General features: G+C 36.0%; 1 protein-coding gene across 1 annotated transcript in view; it reads left to right on the top strand.

The window, feature by feature from the left end:
* The window catches only part of LOC101894171 (trithorax group protein osa), a 59,459-nt gene extending 33,005 nt beyond the window's left edge, over positions 1-26,454 (top strand). The window contains exons 2-3 of the mRNA XM_059121450.1: positions 22,261-23,514; positions 23,761-26,454. Of these exons, the coding sequence (XP_058977433.1) occupies positions 22,261-23,514; positions 23,761-25,629 (3,123 nt within the window). The 3' untranslated portion in view covers positions 25,630-26,454. The remainder of the gene's footprint in view (positions 1-22,260; positions 23,515-23,760) is intronic.
* Positions 26,455-26,935: the final 481 nt, after the last annotated feature.

Here is a 26,935-nt window from a genome sequence, read left to right as displayed (position 1 = left end):
ACAAGTGGATGCCTAAAACAAACATAAACTACCAAATGCTTAGGCGAGAGGGGGTGGTCATGGTGGTGGTGATGGAAACAATAAAATCTGCAATAAAAATCCAATAAATTTAATTAGAAATGCATTTGATTTTTTGTGTTGAGTTGTGTTGTTGCTTTTTGTTGTTGTTGTTGTTGTTGTTGTTGTATTGAAAGTATAACAACTCTTTTGTTTTGTGTTTTAGTTTTTTTTTCTTTTTCTTCTGTTCAAAAGGCCAAACCAGGCGGCAACTGCTAACCATTATACAACAAGTTACCGGCGTTTAAATGTTGTTGTTCATTTCTTTTCTTTATTTTCAAATTAATAGCTTAGACTCTGACATTGAAAAGAAAGAAAGAAAAAAGCAACAACCAAAGCAAGAAATGTAATGGCCAAGAGGAAAGAGTTCAATTTAAAGACAATCGTTTGATTCAAACACCCAACAAAAGGAACACTTGAAACTATAACAACTAACCAACCGACCAAACAACAAACCAAATAGTAGCCATGGAAGAGACATTGCCGTCTGCCGGCGTGTGTCCATTGACCAAAACCAGAAATTCGTTAATGCTAGGCATGCACGCCATGCCAAAGTGTCGTGACGCCACCGATTGTTAGTTACGTTCGAATGGAACGGAATGGCATGAATCGAATTGATCTGCTTTTTGGGTAGTCGATAAACGTGTCTGAGAGTGACTCGTATCACAACACGTTTGGAGGTTTGGGATTTTTTTTGTTTTTTTGGGCCACTTCGATTCGATCTCAATTGATCTTATGTGTCTGTAAATGGATTTTCATGTCGTCTTATTATGTATCGTTTTTTTGTGTGTTTATTCAACCCATAGACAGACGGACAGACAGACGTCTGTTTGCCTCTTGCGTTGAAATGTGCCCCCAGGGTAAATGAGGCATATTGTCTAACAGCTCCCGTTTAATAAATACCAGTATTAACTAATACTAATGAGTTGTGTTTTATTTGTTTGTTTGCTGCTACAATAATTGAATATGTAATGAGTATTTAAGTAGATGAAGCGATGAGTGAAGGGGGTAGGCGGCTCAATTTTAATTTTGGACTAAAACATGTAGTTTATCGTGTTATTGATTAGATTGGTAAAAATACATTTTGTAACTCAAATTTACCAAACTAATTGGTTTAAGTAATACAATTGAGATAGGGTTAAAACAATATCCATTAAAGGGGATTCAGAGCTTTGACATTGTGTATAGGAAAAAAACTGCTTGAGAGGAAATCAAAAATGACAGACCTTAAAATTTGAAGATTTAAATTTCCAGAAAAAGAAAGAAATAACCAAAAAGGCAAAAGCATCTAATTTTGGCCGAGCCTAACTTTTAATACCGTTCACCATTTGGAAAGAACTTGACAAGTTTCAAAAAATTACAAAAAATATCATTATATCTTCATACGAAGACGTGAACCCGAATAAGAAATTTTTTGTCACAGACTGTAGTAGCCGCTAAAATCTTCAAATACGAAATTTGAAACAATTCCGGCGAATTATGTCGATAAAATCATTAAAATGCCGATTATCGAGAGGTACCGTTATACGGGGCCTATACGAAGACGTGGACATGCATACGAAATTATTAGGCATAGGCTGTAGTACCCATTACAAATTTCGAATATGAATTTTGAAAAAATTCGGGTGAATAATGTTGCTAAAATCATCAATTTTAACCTTCCTTCTCGAGTCCTTCGAAATAAAGCGTGCTTACAACAAGAATACATACAGGCGGTGAGACGCCACACAGACAGATGAATATTGTCTGCCTTAGAAGTTTACGCTGATCCAGAATATATATACCATGTAGGGTTTATGATGAGTATTTCGAGGAGCTACAAACGAAATGACAAAGCTGATATACAGGGTGAGATGAACAAATGACCTTTGATCAACTGACCAACTTCAGACTGCTGTCATTTCTATACCACTCGTCCGACACCTGTTAAAATTATTCCAGTGACAGCTTATTATATTTTTTTACAAGCATACAAGAGCATTTTGGTGTGAATTTTCCAGAAAAAATGTTATTCGTGATGGAATTCAAGCGTGATAGTGTGATTTCCTTATATTTGGCTGGAAAACCACAAGTGGCTATCGTTAGAGCACTCCAGCATTTAAATGTGAATAAATCTTTTGTGTCTCGTACCATCGCTCGTTACCGTGATACTGGTAGCGTAGTCCGACGTCAAGGAAGTGAACGGAAAAAACAGCAACATCAGCAGAAATGGTTCGAAAAGTAAAAAAGCGACTTGATCGAAACCCGCGTCGCAGTGGCCGAAAAATGGCTCGTGAGCCGAATATATCGCAATGTTCACCTTCGGTTGGCCACCAGAACTCAAGCGGCTGCCATGGTGATGGTGTGGTCCGCCATGACAGCAGATTGTCTCTCTTCGCTTGTATTAATCGACCGTGACATCAGAATAAATGCCGAATATAATCGCGAAAACATTCTTGGGCACGCAAACATTGTGGCCGCAGACCTTGGACATTCCAACAGGACTCAGCACCATCGCACTCAGCACGTCCCACCCAAGAATGGTAACAAAATGAGGTTCCTTGCTTCATTTTCCAGCGCACAATGGCCACCAAAATCTCCAGATACCAATCCGTTGGACCATTGCGTCTGGAGTATTTTGGAAAGCAAGGTTGGCTCTAAAAAATACCCAAGTGTCGATCACCTCAAGCAAGCGCTTCGCGGGATTGGGCTAAAATACCGCAGAGCAACATTCGGGCAGCGTGTGAGGGTTTCATTGGTCGTTTAAAGGCTATAATTCGTACCAAAGGTGACCAATTCGAACAAATCTAAACTAAACTAAAATTCAATGCCCTTTCCGAATATTTTGCTTTCATTCAAAAAAAAATTAAAAAGAAAAAAGTTAAAATTATTGCGTTTGACTTTGTTGCAGTTTTTTTTTATCTCACCCTGTATTTATTCGAAAAGTACTTAGTAGAACTAAATTGGCTATTGAGTGAAGGGACAGACTTGAAATCCCGTAATTGGTTACAGAGTTCTCTATAGTCGTCTGGGATGGAAATTTGGAGGGTGTTTCGCAAATGCGTTCTGAAATTGTTAAATAGTACTAATGTTGGATCGCTGTTAGTGTGTAGGTGGAGAGGTATAGATTGTTTTTGATATGCAGGGATAGGGCTGAATTCCGAAATTTGATGTAAAAGTCTCTTTTGGTATCTGTGTTTTAAATATGGAAGGGTTTTTGGAAAATAAACTATAATTCTAAGAAAAGTACTAAATATTGTTAAATTGAAATCACTCTTGGTATCTTGGTATGGAGAAATTAAGATAGTTGGAATATGCGTATTATATGTTACTAAATTTCGTATTGGATGAAGGTATAGAGCTGAAATGTTACATTGAGGTCAAATTGGTTTCTAGGATTTACATATGGAGACATTGAAATAGTTTTGGACCGAAAAATTGGATGTGGGTCCATTGTGGAATGTTTTACTCATATTCTCCTCGGAAAATTTCAAAATAAAAAAGTTTGAAGACTTTTTGGGGTAAAAGTTAAACATTTCCATTTTATTCTCTTCAAAAAGGAAAAAACTTAAATAATATATAAAACCTTGAAATTCTGAAAATTTAGTACGGTGTATGAAGTTTTGATTCAAAATTTTGTTCAAACTGAAAACATTGATCAATTTAAATAGTTTAAAAGGCCCAACATGAACTATTGGAACGAATCTAAAATTTTTAGATATATTGTTGTTGCAAAATGGTCAGGCTTATCCCTTTATTGTTGTTTTTATAAAAACAACTTTTGTTTATGATGAGGATTGGTGGCTCTTTCCGAAACCTAGGTATTCCCTGCCTTTACCCCTGGTAAACATTACCATCGTTCTCCACTCATAAACAAAAGTTGTTTTTATAAAAACAACAATAAAGGGATAAGCCTGACCATTTTGCAACAACAAAATACTACGGTATCCCGAACAAACAAGCCACACTGTTCTATTTTTAGATATACTTTTAGCTGACAAACTAGTATACACTTTCTAGTTTTTTACAAGGGTATGCAATTGTCATTACCGCATTAGATTTTTTTATAGAAAAAAGTCATTGAGAACCAAATTATTTTGCAGATAAACCTTCGCATTTATATGGAAATTTTACAGAGATGACATGAAGGGGGCACTCTGTCGTAAAGCCGTATTCTGAAAGGCTAAGAATTCTGCCACGAACAGCTAAGCGGTGACCAGCATCTTGCCTTTTAAGAATGCAGCTAATTTAATTAATGTGTTTTCTGTTGGGCTAGACTTTTGCCCAACCAACCTTAAAAAACATCTTAAAACACATAGCAATCATTTCTCGTATATAGGCTTAACAGTACTCTCCTTCCTCCGCCATCTCCACCCACGTTTACATTTCAAAACTATAATTTCTATACATATCAGTATCGTATATTCAGACATACAAATATTTACACTTTTTAAACGATTTTTATTTTATTACTTTGCTTAAACTACACTCGCCACTACAAAGTTACACAATAATTTATCAAATAAAATTGCTTCGTACAAAAAACAGCACAGTGCACAAGACAGACAGCATTCCAGTCGGAGGTTGCTTGGCAATAAAATGAAAACTAAAACTACGTGGTACACACTCAATTGAAATGTAAGCTTGAAAATTATTATTCATCTTTAGAAAAACTAAAAGAAAAAAAAAAAACGAACAGTAATAACTATGGCCCCTATGATCTCCGAAAATTAAAAACACTACACCTAAGCATAAAAAAAACCAAAATTCGTCAAGAGCAAGTCAAGCCAAACTTTCACCCATCAACGTCTCAAAATTCATCAACTTCATCATGACCATCGTTACCATCCTCATCATCACCATCTCCATCTGTTGCAACAACATGAGTGGCATTAAGACCAAATATCACAAAGTCGCGCCAATTGTAATACAGACACCATGGAAAAAAAGTAGCCTACAATTGCAGCTAGTTTAGAGTCATAAGTCTAGTTCACTTTTGGGGTGAGGGTGGAGGTGGTGTGGAGGTGGATTTTGCAAAATCCACAGAAACGATTTGAAATTATTTGCAAAACATGAAAAAAAAAAAGAAAATGAAGTGTAGACATTGCCACAATGCTGTTTATTACATTGTATGAAAATGGAACCTACAAATGGAGGTTTTGAAAATATGCATTTGGAAAAAAGCAATTAAATTGTGAGGAGGGGGTGGAGCGGAAGTTTGGTAAAGGTTGGAGAGGTAATTTTTGGGGGACTTAGAATTCGAAATAAAAAAATATATAAATTAAGAAATTGTCATTATAGCAAAAATTTCCAAAAATTAGCATAAAAAGTCATTACAAGGCAATATTTACACACCACCTTATGAAGTAATGAGTATAGACGGCATAAAGTGTTCGTGTCCACTAGCAAAACACAGCTCTCTCAGTTCAGGAAAGGATGCAATATTAATTCCATGAGTTGTTAATACAAAACGTAAGACTTTTTAAAACTCCTCAAGTTCGTTACTGTGGACCTACATAGACATTTTTCCACACATACATGGACAATTCCGGTGAATAATGTTTATAAAATCATCAAAATACCGAATATACAGAAGTCTCTTTATATGGGGGCTATACGAAGACGATGACCTGCATACTCAATTTTTTGTCACAGGCTGTAGTATCCATTAGGAACTTGAAAATATTTAAAATATTTTATCAAGGACCATCAAAGCCAGAAATGTGGATTTTTTAAAAATATTTTTAAAACCAGAAATACGGATTTTTCAAAAATGTTTTAAGGCCAGAAACATGGATTTTAAAATATTTTTAAAGCTAGAAATGTAGATTTTTTAAAGCCAGAAATTTTGATTTTTCTAAAAATATATTTAAAGCCAGAAATGCGGATTTTTTAAAAATATATTTAAAGGCAGAAATACGAATTTTTCAAAAATGTTTTTAAGGCTAGAAAAATGAATTTTTTAAAGAATATTTTTAAAGCCAGAAACGTCGATTTTTTCTAAAAATATTTTTAAAGCCAGAAACGTGAATTTTTTAAAAATATTTCTAGAGCCAGAAATGTGAATTTTTTAAAAATATTTTAAAAGCCAGAAATGTGGATTTTTTAAAAATGTTTTTAAAGCCAGAAACGTGATTTTTTAAAAATGTCATAAAGCCAGAAATGTTGATTTTTTAAAAATGCTTTTAAAGCCAGAAACGTGGATTTTTTCTAAAAATATTTTTAAAGCTAGCAACGTGAATTTTTTAAAAATATTTCTGGAGCCAGAAATGTGAATTTTTAAAAAATTATTTTAAAAAAAATAAGAGCCAGAAATTTAGATTTTTTAAAAATGTTTTCAAAGCGAGAAATGTTGATTTTTTAAAAATGTTTTTAAAGCCAGAAACGTGGATTTTTTTAAAAATATTTTTTAAACGTGATTTTTTTTAATATTTCCAGAGCCAGAATCGTAGATTTTTAAAAAATATTTTTAAAGCCAGAAACGTGATTTTTTTTTTTAAATATTTCTAGAGCCAGAAACGTCGATTTTTTAAAAATATTTTTAAAGCCAGAAACCTGAATTTTCTAAAAATATTTTTAAAGCCAGAAATGTGGATTTTTTTAAAAATGTTTTTAAAGTCAGAAACGTGTAATTTTTAATTTTTTCAAGGACTTCTAAAGCCAAAAATGTGTATTTTTTAAAAAGATTTTTTCAAGGACCAAAGGACCAAGAACCAAAGAAAGAATTCCGGTAAAATGTCGCTAAAATCGTCAAAATACCGAATCTCAGGGGGTACTGTTGTATGGGGACTATACGATACCTTGGACCGACGTCCTGCCTGCAGACAAAGATCTGATCTGTACAAAAGTTCAGCCTCTATCTAAATTAATTTCGACTCTAGCGTGATTACAATATATGGATCAAAAATATATGTAAGTTATTGGGTCTTAAATGTATATTTCGAGGAGTTACAAACGGAATGCCAAACTTAATATACTCCTCATACTTCGCATGTGGAGGATATATATAAGGGTTAAGTAGATTCTAAAAATAAATCTTCACTTTCGTCTTAAACCACACCAACTACCCCATATAATCGTAAACGTGTTACAATCATTCAAATTCCTCATCCGACATTGGAAGCGAAATTTTCCGCTTTAATCCCCATCCGACGAAACGGTATCTAATTGTTTATTCCAATTTAAGACATTTGATTTACAATTTCATCACACCTCCCTCTTTACAATTATACCGTGCAAATGTCAAACACATTATTTGCTTACAAAAATATAATAACAATTAGTTTGTTTGAAAAAAAAAAACAAAAAAAAAAACAGCTGCGCATAAACACAATACTGCTTACCTGCATAAGATGAACCAAAAAACAAACTCCCACAATTTTATTTCTTAATATCATTAGCCATTGTTATTAAAAACAAAACATAGTCTGCATCATCAATAGGTTGTATACAAATAGTTCATTCACTCGTAACCCAACAGTGAAACACTAAGACAGGCATTTGCACATTAATTCAGTCAGTGGCACTCTGGGTAACCGCTAAAGAAATTGAAAAAATAAAATAAAAAAAATAGTAAATGTTAGATTTGAATATTAATGTTGTTGTGTTACTTGGACCTCTCAGCTTTGTGGGTTGCCGTTGAAGCACACACTTTTTTTGAGGATGGCATTAATTAAATATTGGTTGCATTAACTAAATCGTGATTTGTTTTATTCAAAAAACAAAACAAAAAAAAAAAAAATAAAAAATCTGCCAAAATGTTGGCATTTGAAATGGTTTGTTTGTTTCCGTTATGATATTGAGTGGTATGAAATTTTCGAAGATATAGGGTTATTGAATAAGTTTACTTAATATAAATTTTCGTGATATGAACGTTATTGTATGAATTAAATAAATATTCTGATAGCCAAGGAATGGAAACTTCAATTGACAAAATTAAAAAAAAAATCTACTGAAACACTACAGAAATCATAACGCTCCTAAATTTGTGAAATCGTGAGTTAGCTCCGATTGGAGGAATTTTTCAAAATGTGAACAATTTTTTTCCAAATGAGTTAGAGACTTCAGTCTCCAGAACATAGTTATGTAAATTCTTGATCAGCATAAAATTCTAAGTCGATTTAACTACTTCCGCCTGTCGTTTGGCATTGGATGAATGGTAAAGAAAAATGGGCCAAAGTGTCAATGGGCCAAGTTAAGGTCTAGCCCCTTTGTTTTCGGTATTTTTAACTTTTCAGTGAGTTATACAAATTTGTAACTTTTAGTATAGCCTCCATATAATTGAAGATACCGATTGTATGTCCAGGATATTTGATATATTGTAGGTCATATCACTAGCAAGTACGAGTACATGGAGCCTTATCTAATTACTATTACTGTTTTCAAATCGATGACGAAGACACAAAACTATGAGAACTAATAAGAGTTGGTTCTGGTTATGAGACAATTTAGTTAAAAGTTGTATAGAGGACCACCAAAATATTAATAACACTTCCAAGGTATATTTTGGAAGTTAAACCCCCTAGTGGAACATATCAAGAACTCAGAAGGACAGGAACACATCATATTGAAATAGCCCTATATATCAAATGCTGAAGATATTTTAGTGGCCCGTTGTTCATGTTGAAATAGTTCTATAGATCTCCAATTCTGAAAATGTAATTAGAAACTTCAAAACACATAAAATATAGATATTTTAAAATTTCAAGGCCTTAATTTTTTATTAAAGAAGCCAACTTTAACTCTGTTGAAAATTGGAGCAGAGACCTTCAGAATACCGAGTATTAGGAGTTACTGCTTTATGGGGTCTATGCCAAATTATTCGTCCTCTTAGAAGCTGAAATGCTAAATTATAACTAATTATACCAAATAACATCTCTAAACCCTAGAAACCATCAGTGACCTCAATATCTAAGCTCTATTCCTTCATCCAATACCAAAGTTAGTAACATTTAGTACGCATATCCAACACAATCTACGTCTCTCCATCCTGAACAACAAAATTGAACCAAATTTAGTATCTTTAGTAAATTTCGAACAATAAAAGTACACATTTCTAAAAGCATTCCCATATCTTATCTTAACAGACACCGACATTGCCATCAATATCGGATTTCAAGCTTTCTGCTCAATTGGGTGAAGACACCCATATTATGGGTGAAGACACCCATACCAAATATAGTACCATTTAGTACTTTTCGAACAATTATAGGGGGCTTTTGCAAAACCACTGCCAGAATTCAACACCAGATACCAATAGATACCTCAACATCAAATTGCGGGATTTCAGCTCTATCTCTTCACTCAATACCAAATTTAGTAGCATTTCGGGGTTCAGCTCATCAAATTCACCTCATTCCAGATTTAGTACAATTTAGTACTTTTCGAACATTTATAGTACACATTTTCAAATATACCTCCATATCTTAATCTCAGATACCAACAGATACCTCAATATCAAATTTCACGATCCCATGTCCAAAATTAGTACCATTTAGTAGTTTTCGTACAAATATATCACGCATTTCCAAACCATCAGTAATATTATTATAAACAGACAGAACAGAATTTTGTCTCTATCCTTTCACCCAATATCAAATTTAGTACCACCTAGTACTACACATGTCCGAAACAACCCCTGTATGTCCAGGCTACACATGAACGGCCACCATAACACCATATTTTGAATTTCAAGCACTACCAAAAATACTTCTTAATTATAAACCTACCACCAACAGGGGCCGCAAAACCAAATTTCCAGTTTCCATTCGTACCAAATTTAGTACCATTATGTATAGTTCGCGCACTTAGTCCATATTTCCAAAACCACCTTTATATACCTTGATTCTAAGACCATTTCAAGATTTTAGCTCTCTTCGTTCACATAATACCAAATGGTACCATTATAAAAGTTGAGTGCCATTTTTGAACTTTTCGTAACATTGTAAGTCGAATTTCCAAAACCCTTTGGAAGATCTTTCCTGCTCTCCATGTGACTTTCATTTCAAATTGCAGAATTATAACTCATATCGATTATCAAATCATATCATTGTCTCATAGAAAGTACTAAATTTTTAACATATTTTAATGCTTTTCCAATTTTTTAGTACGAATTTCAAAATTCCCAGTTTTATCACTAGCCTATGCACTAGGAAAGACCCTCTTGCCAATTCGCTTGGCGTTGATTCTCGGTTAGTCAGTCAGCCAGTTATTCCGCTACTCTTTTATATATAGAGATCAACATCCAGACTGACAGAAAGATGTATCTATATCTACTATTCTGTTCAAGAACACATATTTCTTGAAGTCTCATGCAAATATTACAAAGCGTTCTACATAGGTTCCAAATTAATTACCTAATCTGATGGAGAGTGAATATACCATTAGAAAACATAGCTAATACCGAAATTTCAGGTTCAATTCAGATATCAAATAAACTTGGGACTATAGCAAATACTGGGTATATACAGAAATATCAGTTGACTCAGTTGCAAATAGGGACAGAAAACTTTGGAATACCAAAAAATCAGGCGATACCGTTTTATAAGGGTGATAACAATTACTGGGCTTATAAAAGAAAAATAGGAGACATTGTACCCAATGAGAACCCAAAATGACAAATTTCTGCTGATTCAGTAAAAATTATAACTGAAAACTTCAAAATAATTTAGACCGCACCATAACGTAATATTGTCTCCTGTTTGTCTCAAACTCCAAATGGCAGTTAAAATCATCATTAATATTTATAAAAATTTAAAATCGATGTTTAGAGTCTACACAAAAATATTTGAATTTTTAATGCAAAAATGTCAATATCGCAATTTCAAATAACTTCAATTTCATAACCCTTTCACACAATTACTAAAGTGTTTTTATTGCTTCGCAAGTAGTGTTTAATGTAATGTAATTGCTTATATTTTATTGATTTGTACAAAATACTACGACTACTACTACGCATATCTATATATACATATACTATGTGGATATTGGGGGCGGACGTTCGTGCTTGGCATATAAGTTCAAGATAAATTGGATGTCAGTTATTTAATACGACAGATGTAACAATGCACAATGCTGCAATAGCGACAGCATAATTAAAATTAAAAATAAAGAGAGAGAAACAAACGAAACAAAGCGTAAATAAAATAAATGTAGGCGGAACTAAATATAGGTCAAATAGGTGGGTGAAATTCATTAAGATAATAAGGTACAAACAATACCGACAAATGTAGGTAATGTGTGTTAATTCAAGATGCTTTAAGGTGTGAATTATTTTCACTTAACATTTTATTAAATTATTTTATTTAACATTAATCATTAAAATTATATTGAGGTTTCTCCTTGAAATATGTACTTGTATATATTTGGTGTACAACAATGTCTAGACCTTCCCATTGTTTGTGTGCAATATTTGCTGTAGAATGTTTACATAATTCAATGGGAAATTATTTTCTCTCTGCTTTGCAAACAGAAACTGCTAATTTAGCAATAAGTTTAATTTCCTTATCGGATGCCATTGGCATGTCTATAATTGCCTAATAATGAAATTTACAATCGGAGTGTAATAAAGTGGGTGCATGAAGGAAATATTAATCGATACATCAATAAAAAATTAATTAATGGGGATATTTATTCGATATAGATTAATATCTTCAAAGTATGGCTTGGGTAAAAAGATTATTTCAAAAATCGTCCCCAATTTTCAACTAATATTCCGGTAAGTGTAGCAAGTGTCCAATAACTCGCCACAGAAAAGTCCACCTTAGAACTCTAAATTCGTTCAAAAGTTCATGGAAAGCCTTTTCAGCACTCAAAATGCACAATTTGTTCAATTTGACAAAAAAATTAAAATAAAATAAATAAATAAAAAATTATAAAAATTATCGAAACTTCATTCGTCATAGTAATTTGTCAGACTTTCAAGGATTTATATATCATTTAACTTCGAGAAATTGTTTACCTTTTACACCAAAAGATCTTCGAAATCTTTCATTTTGAAGTCCATCTACAGGGTGAGATGAAAAAACTGCAACCAACTTCATTTTTAAGCCACTCGTCAATTTCAAGAAAAAAACAATTCGTGATGGAATTCAAGCGTGATAGTGTGATATATTTATATTTGGCTGGAAACCCACAAGTGACTTTCGTTGGAGCACTCTAGCATATAAATTTGAAAAAAAAAACCCTTGTTTCTCGTACCATCGCTCGTTACCGTGATACTGGTAGCGTAGCCCGATGTCAAGGAAGTGGACGGAAGAAAACAGCAACATATGCAGAAATAGTTCGAAAACTAAAGAAGCGACTTGATCGAAACCCGCGTCGCAGTGACCGAAAAATGGCTCGTGAGCTGAACATACCGCAACATCCCGTTTGGCAAATATTGAAAAATGAGCTCGGGGTTAAGCCATTGAAATTCCAAAAAGTGCAAGAACTTACACCGCAAAAGAAAGACAATAGACTCAAACGAGCTATAGAGTTCCTTCGCTTGGCTGAAAGTGGTGAACTGCCGAATTTGGTTTTCTCCGATGAGAAAACGTTCGTTGTCCAGGAGTTTGTAAACAAACAAAACGATCGTGTTTACTTACCAAAGAGGTCAGCTGAAAATGTGCACCTTCTGTTGGCCACCAGAACTCAAGCGTCGGCCATGGTCATGGTGTGGGCCGCCTAAACTGCCGATGGTCGCTCTTCGCTCGTATTAATCGACCTTGGCATCAGAATAAATGGCGAATATTATCACGAAAATATTCTGGAGGGTGTATTAAAGCCTTGGGCACGCAAACATTTTGGCCACAGACCTTGGACATTTCAACGGGACTCAGAACCATCGCACTCAGCACGCTCCACCCAAGAATGGTTACAAAATGAGGTTCCTCGCTTTATTTCCAGCGCACAATGGCCACCAAAATCTCCGGATACCAATCCGTTGGACTATTGGGTCTGGAGTATTTTGGAAATCAAGGTTGGCACTATAAAATACCAAAGTGTATATCTGCTCAAGTAAGCGCTACGCCGGGAATGGGCCCAAATACCGCAGAGCAACATTATGGCAGCGTGTGACGATTCTATTGGCCATAATTCGTGAAAAAGGTTACCAATTCAAACAAATCCGAACTTATTTTAAAACTTGATGCTATTTCCGACATTTTTTGGTTTCATTCAATAAAATTTAAGAAAAAATGTAAAAGTTATGGCTTTTGACTTTGTTGCAGTTTTTTATCTCACCCTGTATATGGGTCTATCGCGCATCCTTTTTTTCTTACAAATACTTGGTATCCCATCTTAGCATACTTTTAAAGAATATATGTTCCATATATTTAAATATGGGTGTGTGTGTATGTACTACACATTCGTAGAATATAAAATGTATGAAACAGCCATGACCTTTTCGGGGCGAAATGTTAAATGCTTTGAAACGAAAAATCAAATTGAAATGTTACATATGCTAAATTAGTAACTAATTAAACATAATTAATTAGTTTAGAAAATTAACAGAAACGAAGTGTAAACGTCTGCACACAGGATGGTGTACAGAATATACATGCCTTCATATATACACACTTATGTGCTCTTCATGTATATTAGGTGTTATAGGAAAGTAAAAACACATAGAAACTATTATAAATTACTTAATTTTGTAACAGAAACAATTCGGCATATACTTTCTGTAAAACATTTTTTCTAGGCATATTAAAAGCTAAGAAATTTGCAAAAAATAAATAAACAGAATTTCCAAATATTAAAAAAAAAAAAATATAAAAAAATTTATACTTCTTTGGGAAATTTTTTGTAGTTATATTAAAATTTAAGCAATTTGGTAAAATTTGTAAACATTGAAAAAATATTAAAAGTATATTTTAATGTTCTTAAAAATTTTTAGTTTTAGTTTTATAAAACAATATTTATAACCTACTTATGAACATTCCTATACAGCCTAATTTATACACTCCCATGTGCGGCAATTGAAATATTTACAATGTACGATACACTCATTTGTAAAGAGGTATATATGTATATGCTTTCAGTTCTGTCGATTTATATATGTACCTCTAATTGGAATGATATTTTAAACTTAAAAACAAGATATGAACATATGACAAAGATACAAGGAATGTTTCCGCGAAAAGAAAAGGCTTGAAACCTTCGTGCAAGGTTAAAGTCGTAATTGTGGAATGCCAAAGAAAAAGTTAATCAACAAGAAATTTGTTGGTTTAACCACAACAATTTTAACCTCAGGCAAAGAGGAGAGAAATAAGATGTCAATACGAGGGTGTAAAAATTCAGTTAATAATATTTTATGGACCAATTTTAATAGAAATATGCTAAATCATCTGATTTGGCCAAGGATGAATTCTCGAAATAACGATTGAAACACATGTTTTAGAGAAATCGATTTCCAAACACTCATGTCCATATCTCTGTATTAAATTTCCTACGAATTTTTTGTGAAATTTAAGGGTGTTTGTTTCCCATGCAACGATAGGAATAGTTCCATCAAACTTTGAAAAAAATCTAAAGTAGATTTTATCAAAAATGTAATAATCATGAAGTGCTCACAGACGGAAGGTGGTCCGAATTTTTTTACACTACCATATTCTAATGGTACTTCTCACATAAGAGTCCTAAATTATGTGAATGGTATCTCTTCAATGGCTAAATTTTAGGGATATTGAAAATAGCCGATTTGCCATTAAGGTAAAGTCCAATGGAACATTTTCTCAACTACTCTAAACGACCTTATAGCATTTTTATACCCTCAGCTTAGCGAGTATAAATGCGAGCAAAATGCGCCATCAAACAAAATGATTTTAGGTTCGATCCAGCCATGTTCGACTCAATTTGATGCAAACTTGGTACAGGGTAATAATTTGACCAAAGTTCGATGGAAATCGGAGAAAGAGATTTTTTGTCCACTTTCTCTGGTGCCTTTCCCCCACCCGAATGTGTGCAATTTTAAGATATTTGGGGGAGGTAACGGAAGGACCGCTATCTCATCTTTGCAACAAATTTTGTGTTAGTAAAAATATTGTGATCTGTGAAATTTGAAGATAATCGGAAGCATATTTTGCATTTTATAGGAGTTTGGGTTATTGTGGGGGAGGAGGTGCGAGGAGGAGTGGTCTTATATATTCCTTCTTCCCACCAGATATTGTATTAGTAGAAAATTGTGAAATGTTTGAAATTTTAAGAGAGTTGGATGCTCAAGTCGAATTTTATGATGTTTTTTTTTCAAAATGTCGACCCATTGTGGGGGAGATATCAGAAAGAGTGTTCTGATATCTACCATCTTCGTAACAGTTCTTGTGTTGATAGAAATATTGGGGTGTGGCGAGTTTGAAAGGAAGCGAATACTCATTTCGAGTTTTATGAGCTTAATGGCTATTCAAAGTGTTGGCCCGCTGTGAGGAAGGTACCAAAAAGGGTTGGACCGATATATCCCATGTTCACACCAAGTCTTTTGTTAATAAATATATTTGAATGGGTGAGTTATGAAGATAATCGGAGGCATATTTCGCATTTTTGTGAGAGTTTGGGTTATTCCAAATGTTGACCCGTTTGGAGAGAAGTATAAGAAGGAATAGTCCGATATATTCCACCTTCTTACCAGAACTTGCTTAAGTAGAATTACTGCAATATGTGAAATTTTAAAAGAGTTGGTAGCTCAAGTCGTATTTTATGATCGTTCTGGTTATTCAAAATTTTTAATCATTGTGGGGAAGGTACTTCAAAGAGTAGGCCGATATATTCCATCTTCGCAGCATGTCTTGTTAAATATTAACTATAACAAGTACAAGAACAGTTGAGTTCGGCCGAACTTTTAATACCCTCAACCATTTTGAAGAAACTTGAGCAATTTCCAAAAAAATCCGTTGGAAAGTACCTCGAAAAGGAAGGAAAGTACCTCGTAGTTCCCATTATAAGCTTCAAATACGAAAATTGAAACAATTCAGGTGAATAATGTCGCTAAAATCACTAAAACACCGAATATCAGGATGTATCGTAATATGGGGGCTATACGAAGGCGTGGACCTGCATTCAGAATTGTTTGTCATAGACTAAAGTACCCATTAAGAATTTTAAATACAACATTTGAATCAATTCCGGTAAAAAAATGTTGCTAAAATCATCAAAAAAACGAGGAAGAAGACCTCTTTGAGCAATTTTCTTTCGTGGGATGTATGATTACGAGGTCAAAACATTTAATACGAAATTTCAAATAATTCCGGTCAAAAATGTCGCTAAAGTAATCAAAATGCCGAATATCGGTAGGTGCCGTTATATCGGGGATATACGATACCGTGGACCTATGTAGACAATTCTCTTCCAGGGGGTAAAGTACTCAGAAGGAACTACTTGTGTGGATTTTCAGACAATTCAATTGAAAAACGTTTCCCCATAGTATCGGAAGTACCGGGAGTAATGTCAGACAAAAAATTGATCTGTGCTGAATTTTAGCTTCCTTATATACCTCCTATATTTGGTAGAGAGTACAAAAATATTGTCATGAGTGAAATTTGAAGACACATTTTATAATGGTTATTATTATTATTTTTGACCCTGGACCGATGTTGCCCATTTTTGCACCTGACCTGACACTGACAAAAATATAAGGATTTGCAAAGTTTGCAGAAAATCGAATATTTCTTTCTCTATCTCTGAGGATTTTTTTTAATATGTTGACTTTTTGGGGATTTACCAATAGGAGTGTTCGGATCCATCTCCAATCTCGATCTAAGTTTGACAATGATATTACTTCTTTACAAAATTGCTAAATAAAAAAAGTTCGTAAAGTGTGAAACCAACTTGCGATTATCCTGAATTGACTTCGTATATCAATACCACTTCTTCAGAAAAACGGGGAAGAAATTAGGGCTGAACCTACTCCATTGTCACTCCATTATGTTATTTACCTAGTTATGTTAATAACGACTCAACTTTACTTCGTAAAGAAAATTTGGCCTTTTGCAACTACCCTCATATGCTAACTAACCACGTACAAAAGTACAAAAAAGAAAACTTTTCATCAGAAGATTTCATATCTTTAGGCGTCCTACATTTACCTTATGTACCGAACAACCACCACCACCTACTCATCAATAGCTTAACCCCACTACCTTCCACTCCCACTCTCGCTCTCTCCACATCTCGATTGCCTTAAATGGCAGCTGTGTAAATTGTCACACATTTACTAGATACTCAAAATGCCGAAGATAACACATAACAGATAGGGGCTAGTTACATACTACTTGTAATATACACGCACACACATAGATAAACACAGTAAATTTTCAGAAAAACACACACACACACTCATAGGTCTTATTTCGTTAGTATACATATAAACACAACACCTTTCTACCCCACCCAACTCCCCTCAAACTGATCGAAAAATAAATGGAAAATGTGTTAGCTGGCAAAAAAAAAGAAGTGGAGCCCACTCTGCCACCGAGAAAAGCGTGTCATTCTTCGCCGTACATCTATTTATGCAAGGTGTGCTGTGCGAACCCAGCGTTGGATCAATCCAATACACATAAACACCTAATGTTACGCGGGCAGTAGCAGCAGCAACAGCAACTTATGCGTTTGCGTTTGACGTTGTCGCTGTTACACATTTTGAATTTTAATAAAGTTGTTAAAGTAACGTCGTGCACCCATCTATCCAAACAACCAAACATCCATCCATCCATCTATCCATTCAGTCATTTTGCCATTCAGGTAGTCCGACCGTCCGTCTGTCAGTCAGTCAGTCAACCCAGCCTGCCATCATCTTCTTCTCTCCATTCATTCAAGCATACCGTCTGTCGTCTATGTGCTTAAATGCGGTTATTACTTCATACAGCAAACAGCTGCTGCTTGTTGGGGTTGTGCTGTTGTTTGTTGCCGTTGCTGCTGGTGTTGAAGCATGAGGTGCTATGGTTTATGTCACACGGCTGATAGTGGACAGTGGTTTTTCATAGTGTAATAAAAAAATGGCTTGAAATTACTTAATCTAAGTAATGGCGGGTATGTTGCGCCGATTGCCCATCTTTATAGGGAGTTACATAAGAATTTACATTTTAAGTATAATGAACATAGGGGATCTGTAACTACTGAAAAGCGTTAATAAAACTTATTAACTCAAGCATTGCCTCATAAAAACGGAAAATGTACAATTTCGAAGTTACTATATTTTTTTTTTTTTTGGAATTCATACTTAAACCTTTAAGGTATTTTAAGGTATATCCGAAAGCTTATCTAAAATAATATGTATGTATAATATGTATTTTTTCCACAATCATCAAAATACCGAATATAAGGAGAACTCTTTTATAAAGGCTATCGAAATAATGGAGAAGTGAGGGTATTTATTACGAAATACCAAATTTTACACCATTCCGTTTTAAAATGTGGCCAAAATCATCGAAATGCAAAACATCGGAAGGTAACGTTCTATTGTGGCCAAAAGATATTTGATCTGTTCCCGAACCTGCAAGAATCTACCAGTTGTGCAATTTTTTTACCCTCCACAATACTATGGAGGGTATATTAACTTTATAATTCCGTTTGTAACTCCTCAAAATACTCATGTCAGACCCAACAAAGTATATACATTTTTGATCAGCGTAAAATTCTAAGTCTATCTGTCTGTCTGTGTGTTGTAATCACGCTATCTTTCGAACGAATTGAGATAGAAGGCTAAAAATTTGCACACATGTTGATTTTGCCAGTAGGCAGGTTAAGCTCGTAAATGGGCCATGCAGGTCCACGTTTTCATATGGCCTCCATATAATGGTACCTCCCAATATTCGACAATTTGATGATTTTTACGACACAATTCACCGGAATTGTTTCAAATTTGGTATTTGAAGTTCGTAATAGATACTACAGCCCATGATAGAAAATTGGCTGTGCTTGTTCACCTTTGTAGGTCCACGTCGTATAGACCCCAATATAACGGCTGTATTCGGAATTTTTAAGATTTTAACAGATTTTTTGACGTATATTATTTTTTGAAAATGTCCAGATTCGTTTAAAATGGTGTGGGGCATTCAAAGTTAAGCCCGGCCGAACTTACTGCATTTTAACTTTTTTTGGTTTCATAAAGGGAAAATCGGTTATCGAAGTACAAACATATACATTCTTGTAGTTCTGGAACGAACCAAAAGTCGGCCTATAACGATATTTTTTTTCCAGCAGAGACGATGCCCATTATAAACTTAAAGTGCGACATTTTCAACAGTTCAAAATTCAGAATATTACGAGCAGTCTCTATAGAGGCTTTACGAAACCATGAACTTTTAGAGGACATTTTCTGTCTAAAGAGATAAAGAAATGTTTCCGAAATAATCATCCACCTTTCACGGACATGAATTAACAAATTCGAGCTCAATCTGTTGCAATGCCGAACTTGACCTTCAAAATATCAATATTTGAGGATACCGTTACAATGATGTAGCTTGGATGACCACCTCCGGAGTGGTAAATCTATATATTTAAGGGTAGTAAAATAACTGAATGAATGACTGACTGAGAATCAACTCCCAGACAAAACCACTGAAGCTAGAATCTTGAAACTGTGCCCGATGGTCATTCTTGGTGCGTAGGCGTGTAAAATGACTGAGTATTTGGGAATGTGTACTAAAAAGATACGAAAAGTACTAAAATGTACTAAAAATTAAATACTTTTATTGGCCAAAGGTAATGCGTTAAAATTCTGAAATTTAGAATGAGAGTCACTGATGGAGAGCGGGATAGACGTTTCAAAGGGTTTTTGGAAATTCGAACTCTAGGGTTACGAAAAGTTCTAAGATGGTACTAAACGAAATTTCAAAATGGTACTAAACTTTGAAAATGGTACCATTTGGTATTATGTCAATGGATAGAGCTAAAAATTCTGAAATTTGGTGTGAGAATCAAGGTTGGAAATAAAGTTTGATATATGAAAGTGGTTTAGGAAATGTGTACCAAGTGTGAGAACGGTACTAAACGGTACTAAATGGTACTATATGTGAATAATTCTGAAATTATTTATATGGATTACTGATGGTACCTGTGTTTGAGATTTAGAGGTGGTTTGGAAATGTGTCTTTTATTTGTACGAAAAGTACTAAATAGTACTAAATTTGGTATTGGGTGAAGTTATAGGGCTGGAATGCCGAAATTTGATTTTGAGGTCTCTGTTGGTATCTGGAATTGAGATTTGAAGGTGGTTTTGGTAATGTGTATATCGTACGAAAATTATTAAATAATACTAAATTGGGTATTGGGTAAAGGGATAGTGCTGGCATTTTCAAATTTTATATTGAGGTCTCTGTTGTTATCTAGTATTGAGATATGATGGTTGTTTTGAAAATGTGTACTATAAATGAGCGAAAAGTACTAAATGGTACTTAATTTGGTATTGGGTGAATATGATAAATGAGTATTTGCACTGGAGGTAGGTGGTCTTGGAGATATGTGGTAGAATTGTTCGAATGGAACTAAATTTGGTATTGGGTCTCTGTTAGTATCTGGGATTATGATATGGAGATTTTTGTTTTCGAAAAGTACTATGTTTGATATTGGTTGAATGAATAGAGCTGAAGTTTGATATAAATATCACCGTTGGTGTCTGGAATTGAAATTCGTGGCGGTTTCGAAAATGTATACTAAAATTCTTCGAAAAGTACTTAGTTGTACTAAATTGGGAATTAAATGAAAGGGTAGGGCTGCTGCTTGTTTTGCAAATGCGTACAATAATTGTGCAAAAAGTACTAAATTTGGACCACTGTTGGTTTAGATTGTTTTGTTTTGCGTACCAAATGTTACTAAATTTGATATAGGAATAGATCTGAAATCCTGAAATTTGATTTTGAGGTCACTGGTGGTTTCTAGGGTTTAAATATGGGGACGGTGAAATATTCTTGGACCCGAAACAATTGGATGTGTGTCCATTGTGCAATAGTTTTACTAATATCGTCCTCGGTAAATTTTAAAATGAAATGCCTAAGGTGGACTTTTCTGAGCCTAAGGTAGACTTTTCGCTGACGAATTAGCGGACACTTTCCAGCTTGGATGCCGCTATAGGGGTCTTATGTCAAAACTTTGTTGGTGACCTTTAAAATACCTAGTATTGGGTCGTAAGGCTTAATGGGATCTACAACAACTAGTGGACAACTATTGACTTTTTTGGAGGGGGGAGGGATTACATCCTCAGAAAACAGCTAATTTAATTAAAAGAGGGGCTAAGGATTTCTGAGAACCCATAATAACAAATTACGCCTACTTCAGTAGAAAATTAATTTTTGTATTCCACAATTTCACCAGCCAATTAACCACAGTAGCCATCCAGCTACCTCACCATTATATTTTCCTTTTTCGGAGGAAAAAAGAGTTTGATATGATTTTGACTGTCTGTCATAATGTCTACCTACCCACGAAATGTTTACAACTCAGTTTGGAGGCTTCTCATATGTTTTTGCTTGTAATGAAATGAAATGAATGAACGAACGAATGACTTGAAGCTTTCTACCTGTGTACGGGTACAACAGCGCGGTTTCCAATATTGTCAGCCGAATATGTACATATGTACATGTGTGTTGTGACTCAGAAAATGTTGCGAGTGACGCTTGTGACAAGCTAAAGCCATACTGGAGAACAAAACTGAAAAGCCCCAGTTCCGATATTGGTCCCACAGTTTTACAATAACGCTGAGAACACGTAGTACGGTTGCAAATAATGACAACGCTACCATCAACTACAACAATGATGTTCGGTGTATCATATGTTAAACTTTCGTTGTAATACGAAGAAGAAGGACAACAACAATGTCACATTACCCCTTTCGCTTTTAAAGGTACAATGGCACCTCATGTGCGCCCACCATTCCCTCCGTGTCACGGGAAAATATGTGGGTTATTTGTTTATGCCAGACTCTTCCATTATTTGCAGGCTGAGTAGATGGTAAAGTCATTGCTGCTCAGTGATAATGGTGGAAATGGCAGGGGTTTTAAGCCGCCGGCTACTTTTCTGTTGTACCATCATCATCAGGCTCACATATTCGCTTGACATTGTTCGGTTAAGGTAACATGGCAAGCAGCTTATGGTTATGTGACAGTTTCGAAGAATAAAGCAAAGAGGGCAAAAATTCTGGCAATACCAAGGAATACCAAATGGGAGTTTAAGGGGAAATATAAACAAATATTTAAAATAAAATAAATTATCCAAATTTTCAAAATTTTAATTTTCGAAATTTCTCTTCTTTTCCAGATGACGTACCATTTGGCTCTGCTAACCCTGCTGTTAGCATACTCAGCCCAGGGCATACAAAATCAACCGGGACCTAATTATGGACCACCTCAACGTTTTCCCCATCGTGAATATGGCGTGCCTCAAAAAATGCCCTTCCGTGAATATGGCCCACCAGCCCTGAAATATGGTCCTCCCAAATTGAATTTCATTGGTGGCGGCAGTGGCAGCTCTTCATCTTCCTCCTCATCACTGCACGAACAAATTAAAACACATTTCGGTGTACCCAAGCCATTCTATGGCCCACCCCATAAACCGGCCCAACAATATGGTCCACCACCCAAGCAGCAGTATGGCCCACCACCTCCACCAAAACCCCAATATGGTCCACCCAAACCACAATATGGCCCACCACCACCACAGAAAATCCAACATATCCCAGCCTCGGCATATGGTCCACCTAAACCCCAATATGGTCCACCCCCACCACAAGCTTTGCCATTGTTGCAGCCAGGACCTTTGTTCAAACCTCAGCAGCACCAACCAGCCACTTCGTATGGACCACCACCATCGGGACCCCTAAATCAGCCACCCAAGCAATCTTATGGCCCACCTCCCGGTAACTATGGACCACCACCATTGCCCAATTTCCAAAAGATCCAGGAGACCACCATTATTTTGGGTAACAATCACAATGGTCACGGTCATTCTCACCATGGTCAAGCCGGCGGCGCCCAACAACAGGTACAAATCCAAATTGATGCCTCTGGGCATACCCACTCCGTTGCCGGTTCCCAAGCTCCCTTCCATACGGCCTGTGATGGTTGGAAACCCATACCTGCTCCAGCCGGCGCTTACGTGGAAAATAATCACATTGATACTCAATCAGGTTACAGTCAAGTTTCTCAAGGTTTTGGCGGTGGAGCTTCCTCTCAAGGTTTTGGCCATAGTGGCGGCGGAGCTTCCTCCTTCTCTTCGACTCAGTACAGCTCAAATGCAGGTGCTGTAGCAAGTGCCCATGCTGCTGCTGCCGCCGGTGTAGGTGCAAGTGCAGCGGGAGATTCTGCATCGACTTTGACTTTGGGTATCTCTGGATCTGGAGGCGTTGATGATTTGACCGATGAACAATTGGTTGCAGTGGCCCTACAATCGAGTAGCTTCGACAATGACAATAACATTCACCAGGAGATTCTTCCTCAGGCCTTACCGTCCACCGGTCCAGCTGGAGATTTCAATAAACATGGTATCACCCAACTTGAAGCTCAAGCATTAGAGGTGAGTATTATGGGGAGGGTAAAATGAAGTTGAAGTTAGGAGACGGAGAATTAAGAAATACTAATTCTAAAACGAAATCAAACTTGGCTGTACTTTAGGATCGAATGGGGATTTTGAACCTGGCACTTTAAGGAGATATTTGCAAGCCTTTTTTTACCTTTAAAATACCAGCGTTGCCACCTGTTTCAAATTTTCCCCGCATCGAAATTACCTTATAATATTTCCAATATTTTCCTCTATTTCAAGCTCTCTCTCGGTACCGAAGATGATTCCTATAGCAAACCTCCTGCTGACTCCTATGCTCCTGGTTCCATACATGCTGCCAAATTCTCCAGCTCCAGTTCATCCAGCTCATCGGCACACAGTTTTGGAATTTCCGGACCAGGTGGCAACTATGGACCTCCACCACTACCACCCAGGGGCAACTATGGACCACCACCACCAAAGGGTAACTATGGACCTCCACCACCACCACCAAATGGCAACTATGGACCTCCACCACCACCACCAAGTGGCAACTATGGACCTCCACCACCACCACCAAGTGGCAACTATGGACCTCCACCACCACCCTCCGGCCCTGGCGGCAATTATGGCCCTCCCCTACCACCACCATCTGGTCCTGGCGGCAATTATGGTCCTCCACCACCACCTCCCCAAGGCGAATTCGGCTCCTCCGCTGCTTTTGTGCATCATCATGCTGAGGCTGGTCTAGGTATACAATATGGCAAACAATCTGGCAATGTTGGCAATTTCCCACCACCACATGGTGCTCCACCAAGTAAACCAGTTGCATTCCGTCCACCTGTGCCACAAGGCCTAATCGAAACAATTGGCAACACGGTACAGCATTTGGATCAATTCGGGGTAAAACCAAATATCCAGGTACCCACCTATATACCACCAGCAGCCAATGAAATTCCCCAAACTGGACCCGGTAATTTGAACATTGAATATGGAGCACCGCAACAACAACAGCAATTGCCTTTGGCCATAATTGAACAACAATTGCCGGCACAACAGCCAGCTCAAGTATTTGTGCAACAAGGTCAACATCAACAACACCAACACCACCAACATCATCATCATCAGCACCATCATCATGAACAGCAGCAACAACAATTCCAACAACAAAATGTCCACATTGAATACGGTGTACCACCTCCACCCCAACCACAAGGCATTCCCCCACCACCACAATATTTGCCACCTGGACCACCATCAGCCCAAGTCCAACAACAATTTTTGCCACCATTGCCCTCGGGACCTCAACAACAATTTGCCAGTGGATCCGGTGCCGGTGTTTCCTACACATCTAGTGCCCAGGCTGCCTATGAAAATGCTTTCAGTGCCACACAATATAATCATCAAATAGTCCATAGCCAGGCTTTGCCGTCGCAACAAGAACAGCCACGTTTCCACGATTGCGGTCATGGCCCAAATTTGGTGGGCGGTGGAGTTTTCAATTACCAACAACAGCAACAACAACAAGGAGCCTCCACTTCCATATCCCAGAGTATACCCGTTGCCGAACAACACTCACAAATTTTGTCGGGTCCAGCCACCAGCTATGGTCCACCACCCTCGGGCAATAATGAACTCGACCACATTGGTTATGCTTCGCAAAAATCCCAAGTTACAGCCTTGCCAGATGGCACCAATACAAATGGTCTACCTGGTTTGGAGAGCTTAAATGTGCTATCTGCCCAAAAATCCCAATCCATTCACTTCAGCAGCTCCCAAAGCGGAACCACCGGAAGTAATGGCCAAAGTCAAACATATCAAGTACAATTTGGTTCGAATTCCGGTTCAGGATCACAGCACGATGGCATTCTCTCAGCTGACCTCTTACAGACCGTACTCAATGCTGTCGAACAGCCACAGCAACAACATCAACCTTTGCCACCAAATCACAAGGCTGAGGCACGCTCCGACATTGATATTCGTGAAGAATCGGCCGGCATCGAAGAAGACGAACATGAGCCAGATGTGGCCAAGCAGGAATCACAAAAAGTGGAAGTCAAAGTGAAACCGGACGAAAATGAAGAAACCCCAGCTGATGTCACGGAATTGAAACCGATTGTGGTCAAAGAAGAAAATGAAGCTAAGCATTAATGGTGGGTGGGATGTACGCAACCTCCTCATCGAGGAGAAAAGAGTGTCACAATTCTCTTTGGTTTTAGTCACTTAAAGCTTAAGCTCCTCCCCCAGCCCCCCATTTTTACGTTACGCAAAACAAAAGTCTAGTTATGTCGTTGTAGTTAAGTTGTAATTTCTATTTATTGTCATATAATTAAGAAATAAGTTCATAATGTAATGTCTAATTGTTGTATTGCCGTCATCGAACAAAACAAGAACAACAAGAACATTTATATTTATTTCGTATAAACACACACACACACTCATGCATGCTCATATACTGCCACTTAATTAATTTGTTTCAAAAAGAGAAATGGAAAGTTGCAGCTCTTTTTGATGATGCCATAAATTTTTAATTTTTTTTAACAAATAAATAAATTATAATAATCCATCATTCCTTCGCGCCCCTCTTTATAGTCGCTGCATTACACGAGAAACCTCAATAAATTACATAATAAATTGTATGTTATATAACTTTTGTTGTTGTTGTTGTATATTTAGTTGTGTAAATCCTTTGAGTTTACATATCGCAATATACGCTATATTTAATAAAAATTACAAACATTAAAAATAGTGACAACAACAAAACAAATAATAAATTAAATAATGCCATCTATCCCATTGGGGATGGAATTACACGCACAAATACAGAAGCATACACACACACTCTCAAATAGAGAAATAAATTAAAGTCCATAAAGTGTAAAATCAACAAAAATTTATTTTTAATCACGCCCATTTGTATTATATATAAAATATTTATGTATAAAATTAATAATTTATTATAAATAAAATAAAAAAAAAAAATAATGAAAATTTAAAATTATGAAATGTGTCAAATTAATTATGGCGCGAAATGGGGTTGGTCAATATTTGTTGCAAACGTTGTAGGGTTGCAATATTGGATATACACATATTAACACAAGGCAACGTAAAACGTTAAGTTCGGAAAGGACATATTCATCTGAAATAATAGCCACATTAGCTGTCTTAGAAAACTCAAAATTTGGTCATATTCCGAACCGTTAATGAGGAATATGTAAAAATTATGAATGTTTTGCGGGATAGTCTTACACCCAGAAAAAATTGATGTTAAATATTAAATAATTTTTTGAAATATTCGATTTTGGAAGTTTCTTTGACCAAGAATAAATATTTTATCGGCTATCCGACGAATATGAAGCGGGGTTATAAATGGAAAGATAATAGTAGAGTAGTAGAAGTACATTTATACTTAAAAGTGGAACAAATCAAGGCAAACTAGAGTTGATCAACGCAAATG

This window comes from Musca domestica, unplaced genomic scaffold (genome assembly GCF_030504385.1).
Source record: "Musca domestica strain aabys unplaced genomic scaffold, Musca_domestica.polishedcontigs.V.1.1 2, whole genome shotgun sequence".
Classification (NCBI taxonomy): Eukaryota; Metazoa; Arthropoda; class Insecta; order Diptera; family Muscidae; genus Musca; species Musca domestica.
Note: the sequence above shows the minus strand (reverse complement) of the source record. Positions and strands in the feature narration are given on the sequence as shown.